This window comes from Dermacentor silvarum, chromosome 2 (genome assembly GCF_013339745.2).
Source record: "Dermacentor silvarum isolate Dsil-2018 chromosome 2, BIME_Dsil_1.4, whole genome shotgun sequence".
Lineage (NCBI taxonomy): Eukaryota > Metazoa > Arthropoda > Arachnida > Ixodida > Ixodidae > Dermacentor > Dermacentor silvarum.
Window position 1 is genome coordinate 208281196 of NC_051155.1, and position 14011 is coordinate 208295206.

Here is a 14011-nt window from a genome sequence, read left to right on the forward strand (position 1 = left end):
AAAAATTTTGGCTGTGGCTGTTCACTGGAACTTGCAAACTAAGCGACGTCTAGAAATCGGTCTACCGCAGAAATTGTTTAAAATAAGGTATAGTTGTAGCCCAGGCCCGATAGACGCAATGAAGCGTTGCGAGGTCATGGTGCGAGGGAACCAGCTACCTCCCCGGAGCAGATCTAGACGCTCTTCGACATCACATCGACGAGCGCCCGCAAGGGATACTCCTCTCCCCGCACTGTTCGGCTTTAACGCGGACCATCACCTCTAATGTGACATCTACTGTACGTGTGACATCACCTCTACTGGCGAGCTAGGAGAGTGGCTTCTCCGAGAAGTGCGAGCGGGCTTTCGCTTCAATTTTCACTGATTTTCGACAGCGTGCATACGTGCATGTTATTGACCCTTTTCGCAGCGATCCCGTGGGCGCTGCCATGTTTGATCGCGTGGTGACGCGTCCATTGCTTGCCTCAACTGCCTCCGTTGCCCCCTTGTTTACAATGGAAGTGTATGACGCCGGCGCGGCTTAGAAAACCTCTGTTGTCGGAGATATCGTAGACGGTGACTAGGTGGACGACACGAAGCTTTGATCACAGCTTCAGAGAACATGCAAAAGCGCTTTCAGAGCTGATTAAGCTATGTCCAAACGGCGCAAGCAGCGTATACGGTGCTTGTTATAAAAGCGGGACTAAATATGTATTCCAAGCTATCCAAACATTCCGCTCATGAATTCAGTCAGGATTAGTGTGTTTTGCTCTTTGTTCTTTATTCGGCAAATATTTTGAAGCGGTGGCTTGTCAGTTTCTGACTTAGTGAAGTTGCTCGGTGCGGCCACTAGCTGATTATTTTCTGGCTGAACGCTCGCAGGTGTGCTCGCTGCTCAGTTCCGATAGATTTGTTCTTGCTGCGCACTAGGCTTGAAACGTAGCTGTTTTGTACATTGTAATACCTTGTAGAAAATACATATTACAGCTAATAACTCGCTTACTCTTGTGGACCGTCACGAAACATTCATCTTCGGTCATTCGTGCGCCATCGGTGTAGTCCGTCATTTATTGTGCGTATACGTATACAGTGCGCATATATTCAAGTGTGCGCCTATTCATTTATTCTTGATATGTCGGCGATAGAGTTGGCGTAAGTTTTCCTGCCATTTGGGACAGATGTGTATAGATAACGTGCGCGAAACTTACTATGACAGGAAGCGGCGATACTCCCTTGGTCATTGTTTAACGAGTGGTACTCACTCTTGCCGACGTTCTGGCGATGTAGCCCTTTCTTCGAAGGTTAGCGATACAAGGCTGGCGGATGAGCAAATTTCTATATCCTCGAGGAAAGCCGTACATCACAAAGTGCCGGTAACACGTTCGGACAGTTGCAGCAGCGGTCCGCGAACTTGGCCACACAGATTCATTCTATTCCTTGACATGCCAGTCACTATTTTTGCAGCCAACTACTGCACACGTCTTCAGTCCACATTATTCAATCTAGCATGATTGGAGCACAGTGTGTTAGCGAAAACTCAGTTGCATTTCCGACAGCTGATCGCACAGAAGCGGTAATGGTTTCGTATTGGTGCGCGGTCGCTGAGGAGACGTATATGGCGCGCCGCCGTGAGCGCCATCTCGTTTCTCTAAAACAAACTGCTCCGCGAAAACGGTGAATAAATTTGCGGACACGATCGTCATCGCGTGATTTACGCATCGCGCTTGTCTGTTTGCAGAGCCCAAACTATAGTGAGGGGCCATTAAACGTAATCATTTTTAGCCCACTATAGCCCGACTTCATTCCGGGCACTGTTTACAGCTCGACGGGGGGACGACACGAATTTCCCTTGTGCGTTGTGTTTATTAGGCTGGCTCGATAATTTCAAGATGAACCATCTAGGTCAATCTTCGAACCTTCTGCAGTCTACAACCCTCTGAAACAACGGGGCCACAATTAGTACTCGTGCAGCGTTGACCGGCAGCTATGGCGATCGCATCAGGGCCCTTCGGCTGCCTGTGGTGATCTGTCATGTGAGGGGGAAAAAATGTAATAATAAGACACTTTTTTTAATGCAAGTTTATTGGCTCTGTAAAATGCCTCATTTCGTTACATTTGTAGGCGTGTGGTATAAAGACACTCTTTTCGGCAGTTACAAAGCCCACGCAGGCTGACCAGATGAAGCTGCCTTGGTATAATCAAGAATCGCTCGTGACATTCTGCCATACTCGCCTACTTCTTTCAAAGTGCTCGAATTAATAAAAAAATGAAAACGAAACGCATAAGTAAAATTGCAGGTTCTTTCGCTCAAGCCTCCCTGTCGTCCGGAGACGGTGAGCTCTCTGGTCCGCCGATTCTCCGCTGTTGCAGGTGGCGGGGCTTTGATTTCCCGCCCGCGTCGCGGGGGAATGAATGGCTTCGGTCTGTAGTGAAACCGACCGTTTGTCACTTTCGAAAATTTTGCGTAAACATGCCTTGCTGTAAATATTTACGGTAAATGGAATTTATAGTTGACAAACTAAAATTTCTAGTCCGCAATCTAAGTCCCGCCATCTTCAGCTGCTGCAAGTCGGCGGACCTATATAGATGCTCACCGTTTTCGTACGACAGGGACAGGTGAGCGAAATATTCTGGATTTTACTGTGTGAAAATTAAAAAAAAATTGTTTACGCATAATTTGTTGATGTTGACATTACGTGTATATGAGATATTTCATACTTTATATTCACTCTTAATAACAAAAAGGGAAACTCGAACTAATCTTTTTTCAACGCACGTCCAAGTTTAAAATACTACTGTCTGATCGGATGGTAATTAGATGAATATCAGCAACAAAGTAGTATTCGTGAGCGCACCAGCTCAACTAGGCAAGGGGTCTGCGCATGCGCAGTACTGTGCCCCACTTCCGTCCCCTAATCTAAACCTCTCTAATTAAGCGTAGTTCGTTTCCAGCGAAGCAGGGAAATGCAACTGCGTTCCAGCATTGTAACAGTAGTCTTTGAGAAATTGATTCAAGAAGGTCAGACGAGCAGAGCTCCGGCTTGGAAGTAAGTTAAAGGGTTAGCACTGGAATGCTAACCACAGAACCTTCATTTATGTGCGTGTGGCTTTTGTGTGTATGCGCTTGCGATGTGTGTGCGCGATGCTTGGTACGTTAAATGACCGAGTCAGAAATCGTCGAAGAGTGCCAGCTCTTTCGGCGTCAATCCGTGCTCGCTCGGCACCACTTTGCTCTCCGGGCAGCGGTCGAAGTAGCGGGTATCGCCATCGTGGGCCACGCGGGGCACGATGGGAGGCTGCAAATGAATCGGTGGAGACAAGCACATGATTCTTGGAAACGTTTCTGGAGTTTGCTCCCAAGTGTATAAATGACACTGAAGAGCAACACGAAGTCAAGTTAAAAGCGTATTCTTTCAAAGTTACTTGCATTTATTTGGCTGAAAAAGGTTGAACACTAAGAAAAGCAAGGCTTTCCCGTTTCTTCTTTTTTTTCTTTTATTTCACGCCCGAACCTCAACTCCACAACGTTAGTGTGACGTCGTGTCTTTTCAGTGCATGCCTAAAAAGTGCTCGAACTAACTACGTCGAATATTTAGTTCATTTATATTGCAATGTAATCCTGAGTTTTTGACAAATAAATGGTCTCGAGCAGTACACTCGCCAAATCCATGACGTCGCGGGAAGATGATGGGGAACGTCTTCTCATTTCTTTTTCTTACGTATATATATATACAGGGTGTTTCATTTTTGCAGCACCAAATTTTTAAAAATTGCCTGTGGTAGATAGCACGATTATAATCCTTGATCTAAACTACTCGATAAGCGGTCTTTAGTTCCACGAGCAATGAAAACGCCTAATTGAATAATTGACATAATTACCCTAATTAACGTTTTAATTAATTATTTTACGGCACATCTTTCAATCTACCAATTACAGCCGCTGAGTTCGAAGGCGTATCCAATTGGAACGAATTCTTAGGACTGAACCAGTTTCGAGATATTAATTTTCAAACTGTCAGACGAAATGCATGGGCGTTCCAGTTAACCTTGTGCTTCAATGCACAAAACAGCGTTTTTCTCAAAAGTTAACTGGAACGCCCATGCATTTCGTCAAACACTTTGAAAATTAATGTCCCGAAACTGGTTCAGTCCTGAGAATTCGTTCCAAGTGGATACGCCTTGCGAACTCAGTGGCTATAATTTGTAGATTGAAATATGTGCAGTAAGGTAATTAACTTAAAAGGTAATTAGCGTAATTATGCTACTTATTCAATTAGGCGTTTTGATTTCTCGTGGAAGTAATGGCCGCCTCATCGAGTAATTTAGATCAAGGATTATAATTGTGCTATCTGCCACAGGCATTTTTTTTTAAATTTGGTGCAGCTAAAATGAAACACCCTGAATATACGTCTTCACATTCTTGGCGTTTCAGAATACGGTTTACTAATCCAGTGTAAAGTTCCGCTTGCAGTTTACCATTAACAATAAAGGCAGAGCGGCCAGCATGGGATGTCTCTGGGCCAGCAAGCAGGCAAAGGGGCAGCAGGAGGGTGGGGGAGGGTAGAAAGATGACTATTATTATGACGACGTAACAGGGCACGCTTCTCGGCGAGTTCATGGTCCTCAGTTTACTAAATGCGCAACTGCAGACTTCGCGTGAGATATATCTGCTGTTGCAGATTTAGTGAACATAAGAGAGAATGATGACGATGCGAAAAGGTAGCGCACATGTAGAGTCGCTTTCAGAAGTTAATGGAACACAGTATCAATAAGCAGGAAACCAATTTTTGGTGGCCATCATCGCGTGTGTCCTTGAAATAACTGAGCTGCAGACTGCAGTTTTCTGCTCAACGCCACTATATATAGTACAGAAACATCGGAAGAAAGCTTAGCTTTTTAGCAACAGGCGTTCTGTTCACTTATAAGTACGACTATACAAATTTGTGCAGTAGATGTTCTCGTAAAGTTATGCGAATTCGGCTTGCGCTGCTGTGAAAAACGTTGAGCACTCGGCCCTGGATGTGCTTGTCTTTCTACTGTAATACAAACATTCTCAAGAAAAATGTCTTACTAACTGGAAGAAAAAAAAAAGGAAAGACGACCTTCTTTCCTTGAATGTGGCGCTTAAACCACGGTGACGTATCTCGAATTTTATTTTTTAAAAACCTTGATCGATATTAAACACCTCTTTTTTTTTTACATGCGGAGCGACCACATACTTGTTTATATTGTATCGGTACTTTTACCTGTTCTCCATCCATCATTGTCACAGCTTCTTCATCTGTGGTCGGAATGCACAGCCAGAAAAAAAATTATACTTTATCTGAAGAGCTGTGCCACTTCGGTAGGCTAATGTCGCCGAACTTGCCAGGAGTCATATCTACGCTCCTAACGCGTCCGCTGGTCAGCCGTCGTTGTACCTTTGGCTGATCTCTATTTCAGATTATTTGATGAATCTTCACAAGCTCTGCACAAATGCAGAGGTCCCACGTTTAACGAACTTCGCCCATCTCTGGAATCAAGCACAACGTTTAGTGTTCGGAGTGCATAGCATGCAAAGAAAGTTTCCGGCTACGGAAAAAATAAAAAATAACAGGTCGAAAAAGAAAGGAGGAAAAACAAACGTGCTGCTTCTCACCGTTGAGTACCCGGTACCAACCATTTTAGTCACATGCTCCAAACAAAAACTACCGACGCATGCATGTTTGTTACACTGTTACACTAAGAGTTTCCAAGTTCCTCTCTGATCTTGAGTCGACTTCCTGTGCTTGACATCCTGAAAATAAAACGTACGAGACGAAGCATCGACGTGAACATCAAAACTGCTTAGACCAAACCGAGGAAGCAGCGAGGCATGTTGCGACGCTTGAATGAAACAACGTTCAACGACATTTTCATTTTTTCTTGCCGCGAAGTAGCGGCAGACCTTTTATTATCACATCATCTTGTATTCTTCGAATACTAAGAGAACAAACGACTACTGTCCACATAGAAATGGCGTCGAAACAAAACGAAGCTCACAGCTATACGTTACACTCGTACACCAAATAAGTGACTGGCGCGAAGTGCATCTCTCAAAGCGCAATACAATACACAACGGTTAGGTGCCTTGCTGACGCTTCTCATGCTTTCTATACACGCCACAAAGAGCCACGAAAACCCTGCACGCAAAGCAGACAGTCGTGGAAAGCCTTTGTTCTTTCTGCGCTAACACGACACAACCCATGGCAGCGAAAATTTCGATGCTGACTTCTTGGGCTCGGCAGTTCAGCATAATTACTTGGCACAATACTCAAACTTTGACAGTATTCGCGATCTGAAAGAATATCGAATGCTCCCTCTTTCCACGATCGCGCTGTTACATCAAAGAAAACCGCGACCAAGTTGAGTTCAGTGACCACCTTTCGCGCTTTGTCCACATTCTCATCCCCCTCCCCCTCCCCGCCTCCTCTCTTGCTCTTGTTTCTGCACTCAGAAATTTCCACTATATATATTTCCGTTCGCAGTATAAATCTTTTCCCTCATTTACGCGCCACTAGAGCTTTCACAAAGTTCCCGTGGTCACGATGTCAGCTTTTCACATTCGTATTTCATAGTTGGGACGGTAGCTCGTATTTCGTAGCTGTGAAAACAGATTGTCACCTGGACGATCAGCTGCTGTTAATACAATATATAGCACACGAATACCAAAGGCACATCAATAACATTTTTTATAGCACTCATATTTATCTGTACATCAAGAGAAGATTTCGCGGAATATTGTTTTCAAATTGATACATGACGCGCTTTTATATTCATAATTACCGTCTTTTTATAATATAAAGTGTGCCTGGAACAAAACAAAAACTGTACATACTAAATGCGCTAAGCAGCATTGGCTCATGTTTATGTGCCGTCTGCCTTGCAAGCGGTCAAAATCTGCAGGTTCTTTCGACAAGTCCCTTATAAACACACAAGCTTGTTGTACCGCTTAAGCGAAGCGCTGCATTAGCGTGTTGGTACAAAGACGCACACAATTAGCTGTGGCGGCGACATTCGCGAAGTGGCTGCCGCTTTCACATCGACTGTAAGCAGCAAACGCTCAAGAACTAGGCCTATATGTATAAAACCCGCCTCGAATGAGTTTATTTTGGCATGGCGTAAACCACGACCTCCTCGTGGCGTAAACGAATGAACTTACACGTATACGCCGGGAATACCGAAAGACGCGTAGATGTGAACATCAACGATTGTGACGACATCTCGTGGTGCCGTGCTTCAACGGAGCGCTTCACAGCTCTTGCAGCAATCACCTACTTTGTTCCACTTATCTGCGGGCGTAATGTGTCGGCAGCTAGGTAATCAATCTGAAGACCTGGTTGGCAAACCCACGTGTTTCCACTGCTAGCGCTATCTCCCTCTCCCTTCTTTCTTTTTCTCCCCTTGCCCTACCCCCGATGTAGGTTAGCAAACCGGACACGCTTATGGCATCTGTCATTTCTCTATTCCCTTTGTATCTTCTTTGTATAGAACTATAAAAGTTGTATGAACAGGGATAAGGTGCCTCAGACAGACTGGCCGACGTTTCGATAGGTGGACATATCTGTCTTCACTATACCCTAGATAAAGACCGGTACATCTATCGAAACGTCGGGCAGCCTGTCTGAGGCGCCTTAATTACCCCTGTTCATCTAACGTTTATTACATCTGTCGGTACCCACTTTGACTTTGGACTTCGTGTAGATCAGTCGTGCAACACAACCTTAATGCGTGATAACAGATTCAAAAGATGCCGCTATCGGCACCGACTTTCTCCGATATATCTTCCCGTGTTCCAGAACACGTCTAAGCTAGTACGTCTAAGCTTCGCGAAGACACTTGAATACCTGTTGCTGAGCTAATCGGTTCATCTGACGAAAAGCAAGAAAGCGCAACTTCGATGACAGCGGAGAAGAAAAAATTGAATAGAAGCTACGTTCGCAATGGGTATACCTCGTCGCAACCGAACAAAATTTGGTTACGATTTAGCGACTCCTGTACTACATTCGTCTTGTATGGACTGATCCCAAAGTGCAAATGAGAGCACTGAAAGCCTTAAGATTCATCATAATGGATAGGGGTGTAATGCCTGAGCATCGTGGCCAAATTTGTTCTTGTTTCGCATATTTTAACACCATCTCAAAGTTCTTGTTGGGCCTGTACATTTTCTCTTCATTGCAGCAGGCGTTTAACAATTTGTACAAACCTGAAATTGATTGGTTGAAACATGCCAGCGCTAAATTGATCGCCATTGCTTTTTCTATGTTATGCTCATATGACAGTGAGGTGTAGGGAGGCCAGTGATATATATATATATATATATATATATATATATATATATATATATATATATATATATATATATATAATCATCTGGTAAAGCCGTTGCACGACCGCAAATCTCGAGAAAGTGGTGACCCTCAGAGCTTTAATTCTGCCTACCAGGCTCAATGTTTCACCACATGCGCACTTGTCTTCCCCGTAATCAAATGCATGGCCTCAGTTAAAGTGCTTGGCATGGTCACAACGCCTGAGTGAGTGATTGTTTCTGTCAAGTGTCACGTCGCGCGAGAGATTAATAGGCCATCAGCTAAGCACAAATGCGCGGATGCCGGCTGTTGGTTGTGCTGCGCACATTCTAGCACGTCCTTTCATTCAAGTGTGACTCGCTCCGATGTGTATAAAAATATCAGTCAGTATATCTAATAACACCCTGTTTCTGTCAGTGACACATTATAGTTCGCTGTAAGCACTTGCCTCTTACCCTGCTTGGTTACGCCTAGTTCTATATAAATGCTAATATAAAGCCCGTGAAAACTTTCCGCTCTTACGAGAAAATGCGGTCGAATAAAAATGTGATGTGTAACCGTCGCTCGCGGATATTTTCATATACACGAGTGCACACGGGCATCATAAAGCGCCGAGCACTGAAAGCCTCCACCAATTTCCAATTTCCCAATTGCTTTCCTCCAGCGTTTTCTTTATTTTCTTTCTTGCTTTTACTTTTTTTTTGACGTATGCTTCTCTGTGAATTGCAAAAGCGAGAAAAAAAAAAAAAGGTTCGTCTAACATGTTGCGTCATATTCAACACAAAGAAATCCTTCAAATGACGTCTGATCTTCGTAAAGAATAGTTAATGCCTTATAAGAATGCCACATTAGTTCCACTCATGCAGAAAATTTGGCACTGGTCAGCGGCCAGTTATATCATAGTGCTTGACTATTAAAAAAAAAAAAAAAGACCGCCGTAGCAATTCATCTCTTAGCATTTATCCAGCCCATTTTCTTGCTTCTTTTTCTTTTTTGTGCCTTTCGTGGTCCCTGGCGATGTCTTTTCCGGCTGCTTCATAGGCAAGAGATTGTGTTTTTCGCTACGCTTGTAAGCAAATTTTTACCGTGAGTACTATTGCCTAATCCAGCAGAACGCACTCAAGTTTTCTGCGTTGGTTGCGCTATGTTTGGGATCATTGTTGCCGGAACTGTCCCTCTCCGGCGGGATGTTCGTAGTTGTCGAGAATGGCTAGCTACTTGGCGCTAGCAAGGCAAGGCTAGGCTGTAAACTGACCAGAGCTTCGCTTCGGAGCTGAAGCAACGATGCGCACATCTCTGTAGACAATAAAGCCTGTGATGGTCATAACTCGCAAAGAGTTTGCACAACGACTACATGCACGTGTTTCTTTAACAACAGTCAATCTACGACAGAGCCGCCACTCACATATTCAGGATTATAACGCGGCTTCGAAGACATGTAATAACACTACAGACTAGAGGACAAAATCAAACCTATAGTGACTAGACTAACATGAGCATGTGAGAAACACAGCCATTTTGTCACACAGTACACTTTTCGACGTTCTTTTCAATGTCGCACCGTAGTAACTTTCTTGTGGTCATTAAAAGACGTAACCTCCAGTTAGCAAGCTTAACCAGCCATTGACATGCGCTGCGTCAAGCCTGACGGCGGGCAGCCAACAGTCGGTGGTACCGTCCCCAAAGTTGCAACTACGCAATCACCAATGTATGTGCAAACGTCAGAATGTGATCAAAACAGGCTGCTCATGTAGCTACATAAAGCACTTGGCTATAATCAATGATCACTCAACACTCTAACTCGGCGCAAGAAATTTTCGGCACTGTGTCGGTAGCATGATAGCGTCGTCTCCCGTCTCAAGAGACAAGAAAGCTTATGCGAAAGTAGAGAGAAAAGAAATACAATACTACACATGAATGCGAGCACAGCGAACGTCCTCCACTATACGACGACTTTCGTCTAGCGAGAGCAGCGAAGGCTTGTACACGGTAGCCACGCGAACCGCGGCATAGCCGCGGCAATTGCCGTGACGGACAGGTAGACGCCGGCGTCTCGGAGCACGGCCACAGTTCATGTTCAACCACTGAGGTGCTAACGACGCTGGACGTAGTGCGTTCGTGTAGAGGGCGGCTGTCGGTTCTGTTGGAGAGTGATCACGTGACATGACCTTCTCCCCCGCTGAATCTTTTAGGCCGCCCTACTCAGCCGCACTAGCCAACGTCTCTTGCTGAGTCAAGGTCTCCCGCCGAGGCTGCGACCAGACGGAGTGAATAAAGGCTCACACCATCTTCCGCTGCATGGGCGGAGTTGTGAGTGGATGCTCGTTCCTCAGAAGTCGTCGAACGTCTCCACGTCCTTTTCGCTGAACGACGAGCAGGACGAAGTGGGCCGCTTCTTGAGACCGTCCCGCTCGGGATAGTCGTCGAAGTTCCCGGTGTCCCCGTCGTGCGACACCTTGGGCACTATGGGCGGCTGTGTTGTGGTGGCGGTGGTGGACCGCGTGCGATTGGTGCAGAGGGCGGGCAGCAGGCACGTGAGAGGAGAAACCCATGGCCACGTGCAGATGGTTGGTAGAAGTGGGTGTTAGACCACGTCCCGTGCAGTGAGGAAGAGAGAGAGAGAAGAAACATTGGGAGAGGAGAGAGAAGAAGAGACGAGAGTCAGTCAAAGAAGGTTACGCGCCGATACCTTTACCTCTATTGGCAAACGGTTTCAGAGAACACGACGGACTAGAAAACGAGACGGGGACGATCACAAGGCGCCTTGTGAATGTCCCCGTCTCATTTCCTTGTCCGTCGTGTTCTCTGGTGCCGTTTGCCACTATAGTAAACCAATTAGCCCAAACATACGTTTTCACCTGTTCGCCTATAGCCTTTTGCCAAAAGCCCGCGGGCCACTTGGCACAATGATTAGTGCGGACGCCGCGCCGCGTTCTGAGAGCTATAAGTCCTTTCCAAGCGGCAGAAAGTGAGGAAGACCGTTCTCTTAGTATGCCGCCCTACAGTTCCAATGCGCTATCATCTGAGTAGGTATTCCAACTCGGGACCCTAAAGACCGCTCTGGCCACTCGCAAATCTACGAAGATTGGAATACTGGGACTTTTTTTTAGGGAACATCGTTTAGCCTCAATAGTTGCGACCGCTCTTCGTGAAATGGATGCTTTGTTCACGCAGTAAAAGAGCACTAGCGACATACCTAACAACACGATTTTCTTACGACCAGTGTTTTGTATTCCCACGATGACAATTCGACATGTTGCCGTAGATTAATTTTTGGCATTTAAATTGTGGTACTTAAACTGAGCATTTATGCCATCAAGCAGGTTATACATATTTCGGTAACGGTCTTATTTATAACACGAGAAGGCTTATTACGTCCATGCGACGTCACTACACGCAGCAGCTTGTGTTCTTAACTTAAAGTGGGTGGATGGAATGCACATGGTCCGCGGGAAACTTGGGTGGTTTAGTCGCAAACTTCACTGGTTTACAGAAGCGTCACCGAAGCCGCTCTGCTGGGGACGCCCAACTTTCTAGCACTTATTTTGCTACAGCACCGGTTCGTCATGTAATCTCTGGTTGCTAGACTAATTACGTTTTTGAGTGCTGCGCCCATCTAGGAGTTATACCTCGTACTAGTCCGACGAAAAAGCCCGAAGCGTCCGTAGATTTTACTGTGTTGCTTGATATTTTGCAATTCTTGCAGAAAAAAAAATTATAATTAAAAGAACACATTTATTTTGTAACTGACAGCTGGCTTGCAAAGTATTGCCAGTGGTTCCTTCTGGAACGTTTCTAGCATTTCAGTATGCAGAAATCCAAGAAACTCGCTGTCGTATACATTTCGTTACCGAAGTAAATGTTCCTGCTCACCTTGAGTTTCTTCTCGAGGACGTCTTCCCAGTTCGTCCCTTTGAACCATCTGTGCCGCTTGACGTCTTCGGCCCCGTTCTGAAACGTGTTCGCGTATATACAGCCATACTTAAAGACCAAGCAATTGTGTAACTAGTCTATTAAGAAATTACGCTATAGGATGCCCTGGGAAACAATCTGAGAACAAAGGAAGTATTTGCAAACTCTTTTTGCCTGACTCTCACCTGCCCCTACTTGTACGACCCTAGCACAAGGAGCAAATGTGTGCTGCCTGTTGTGGACTTGCCCAGCCAAGTCCACAGCAGCTGGTACAGCAGGCACATATCCGGCAGCCCTTGATTAGAAGGCATACGACCTCCACAGTAACCGGCAAAGTGCGTTAAAGAGGACTCTCATTACAAAACCGCACTGAAGTTCCTGCACAATGTGGGTTGCACCCATTAATATAATGTATGTTTTATGATTACGTATGCCTAAAAACAGCCCTTGTAAAAGAAAAAAATAAAATAACTGCATGCCCCACATTTAACGTCATTTTTTTAAACTTTCATAGTACATTAACGGAGTACATTCACTCTTATTCCATACAAGCAGAATAAACGTACGTCATTGCGGGGAGTGAGAAATCTCGGCAGCGGAGTTGAACACAATACGATACCATACTCCCGCATAAAGGAGTTCCCAGCAGCCAATAATAACTTTCGGAGTAAAGTCTCTGTAACGTCAGTGCTTTAACCTACGATAAACATTGACTAATTTCATCACACACAGAACATCGCTACTGAGAAATGAAATCCGGCTTTCATCAGGGATCTCCGGACCATCCGACCTTGCGTCACAATGGCAAGCGGGCAATCCGTCGAGGTATTAAGAAGCTTAACCGAGGAAGCACTGCTCATACCGAAACGGGACGGTCAGCGAAGCACGCGTATAATGATTTGTTCCCCTGCCACGCTGCTTAATTAAGACCTGTCACGCGGTGCTCCTTCGTTTCATGAAAGCCAAGCACAGGCCGACCCTAATTAACAACCTCGAAACAAGCAAATACAGAAGCATAATTACAGAAGCAGCTAGCCTATCATGACGTTGATGCAGGAGTATCATTACACGTATTCACACAGCAGTCGTTACGTACTACATCATGCAAATACTTTCACAACGCACCATGGTCAAGTCACGAAACTACATAGGCTTCATTGTGAGGCAACGTAAGGTTTCGATATTTTTTTTACTGCAACTGGCTCCTGAGAAATCAAGAATGTGGAAAAATAAAATCCTTTACAGAGAAAAGGAAGCTGCCTGAGCGCAGTTCCATGCATACAGGCTATTTAACAAAGGTTCGTTTCGCATTTATAGAGTATATAAATTAGAAACTAAATTAGTAAGCTATGGTTTTACTAATTTAACGAACTTTACGAGGGGATAGAAGTGAATCGAGATTTTTCTAATCATAGTTTGTATCCGCCCATTGGAATCGAGGTGTAGCAGCATGTGCGACTTCGACAGTTGGAGATGGCATACAGTACACAGCAACACAAAGGCGCAGAAAATTACCTTCATGCTTCCAAGCCTTTTCGTCCGGTCGTTCACCAGGAGCTTCTTTATCAGGTCTCTAAAAATGTGGAGGGTAACCTTAATTAACTTCCATCATAGTCTAGACTCAAAAACTTTACTCTGGGTCACGTTAACCATAAGAATTGTTCCTTCGTTTGTAAGGTTCAACTAATGCAACAAAACTCGGCGAAATCGCTTTTTCCATTACTGGTGATCACGCGCCTCGCTCTGCACTCACGCTAACAAACCTTATAGTCGTTATGGATATAATATTATAC

The 14011-nt window shown here is 45.0% G+C and overlaps 1 protein-coding gene across 4 annotated transcripts in view; it reads right to left on the reverse strand.

Annotated features, from left to right (window-relative positions):
* Positions 1–1574: 1574 nt before the first annotated feature.
* The window catches only part of LOC119442498 (cAMP-dependent protein kinase catalytic subunit 3), a 140457-nt gene continuing 128020 nt past the window's right edge, over positions 1575–14011 (reverse strand). For 2 of the 4 annotated variants that reach the window (XM_049662208.1, XM_037707397.2), the window contains 3 exons: positions 13734–13791; positions 12180–12257; positions 5841–10779 (listed from right to left, as the gene is read on the reverse strand). In XM_049662208.1, coding sequence (XP_049518165.1) covers positions 10636–10779; positions 12180–12257; positions 13734–13791 — 280 coding nt within the window. In that variant the 3' untranslated portion in view covers positions 5841–10635. Of the gene's footprint in view, positions 3276–5840; positions 10780–12179; positions 12258–13733; positions 13792–14011 lie in introns of those variants that run through there. The other 2 variants (XM_049662209.1, XM_037707398.2) reach the window with 2 other exon arrangements.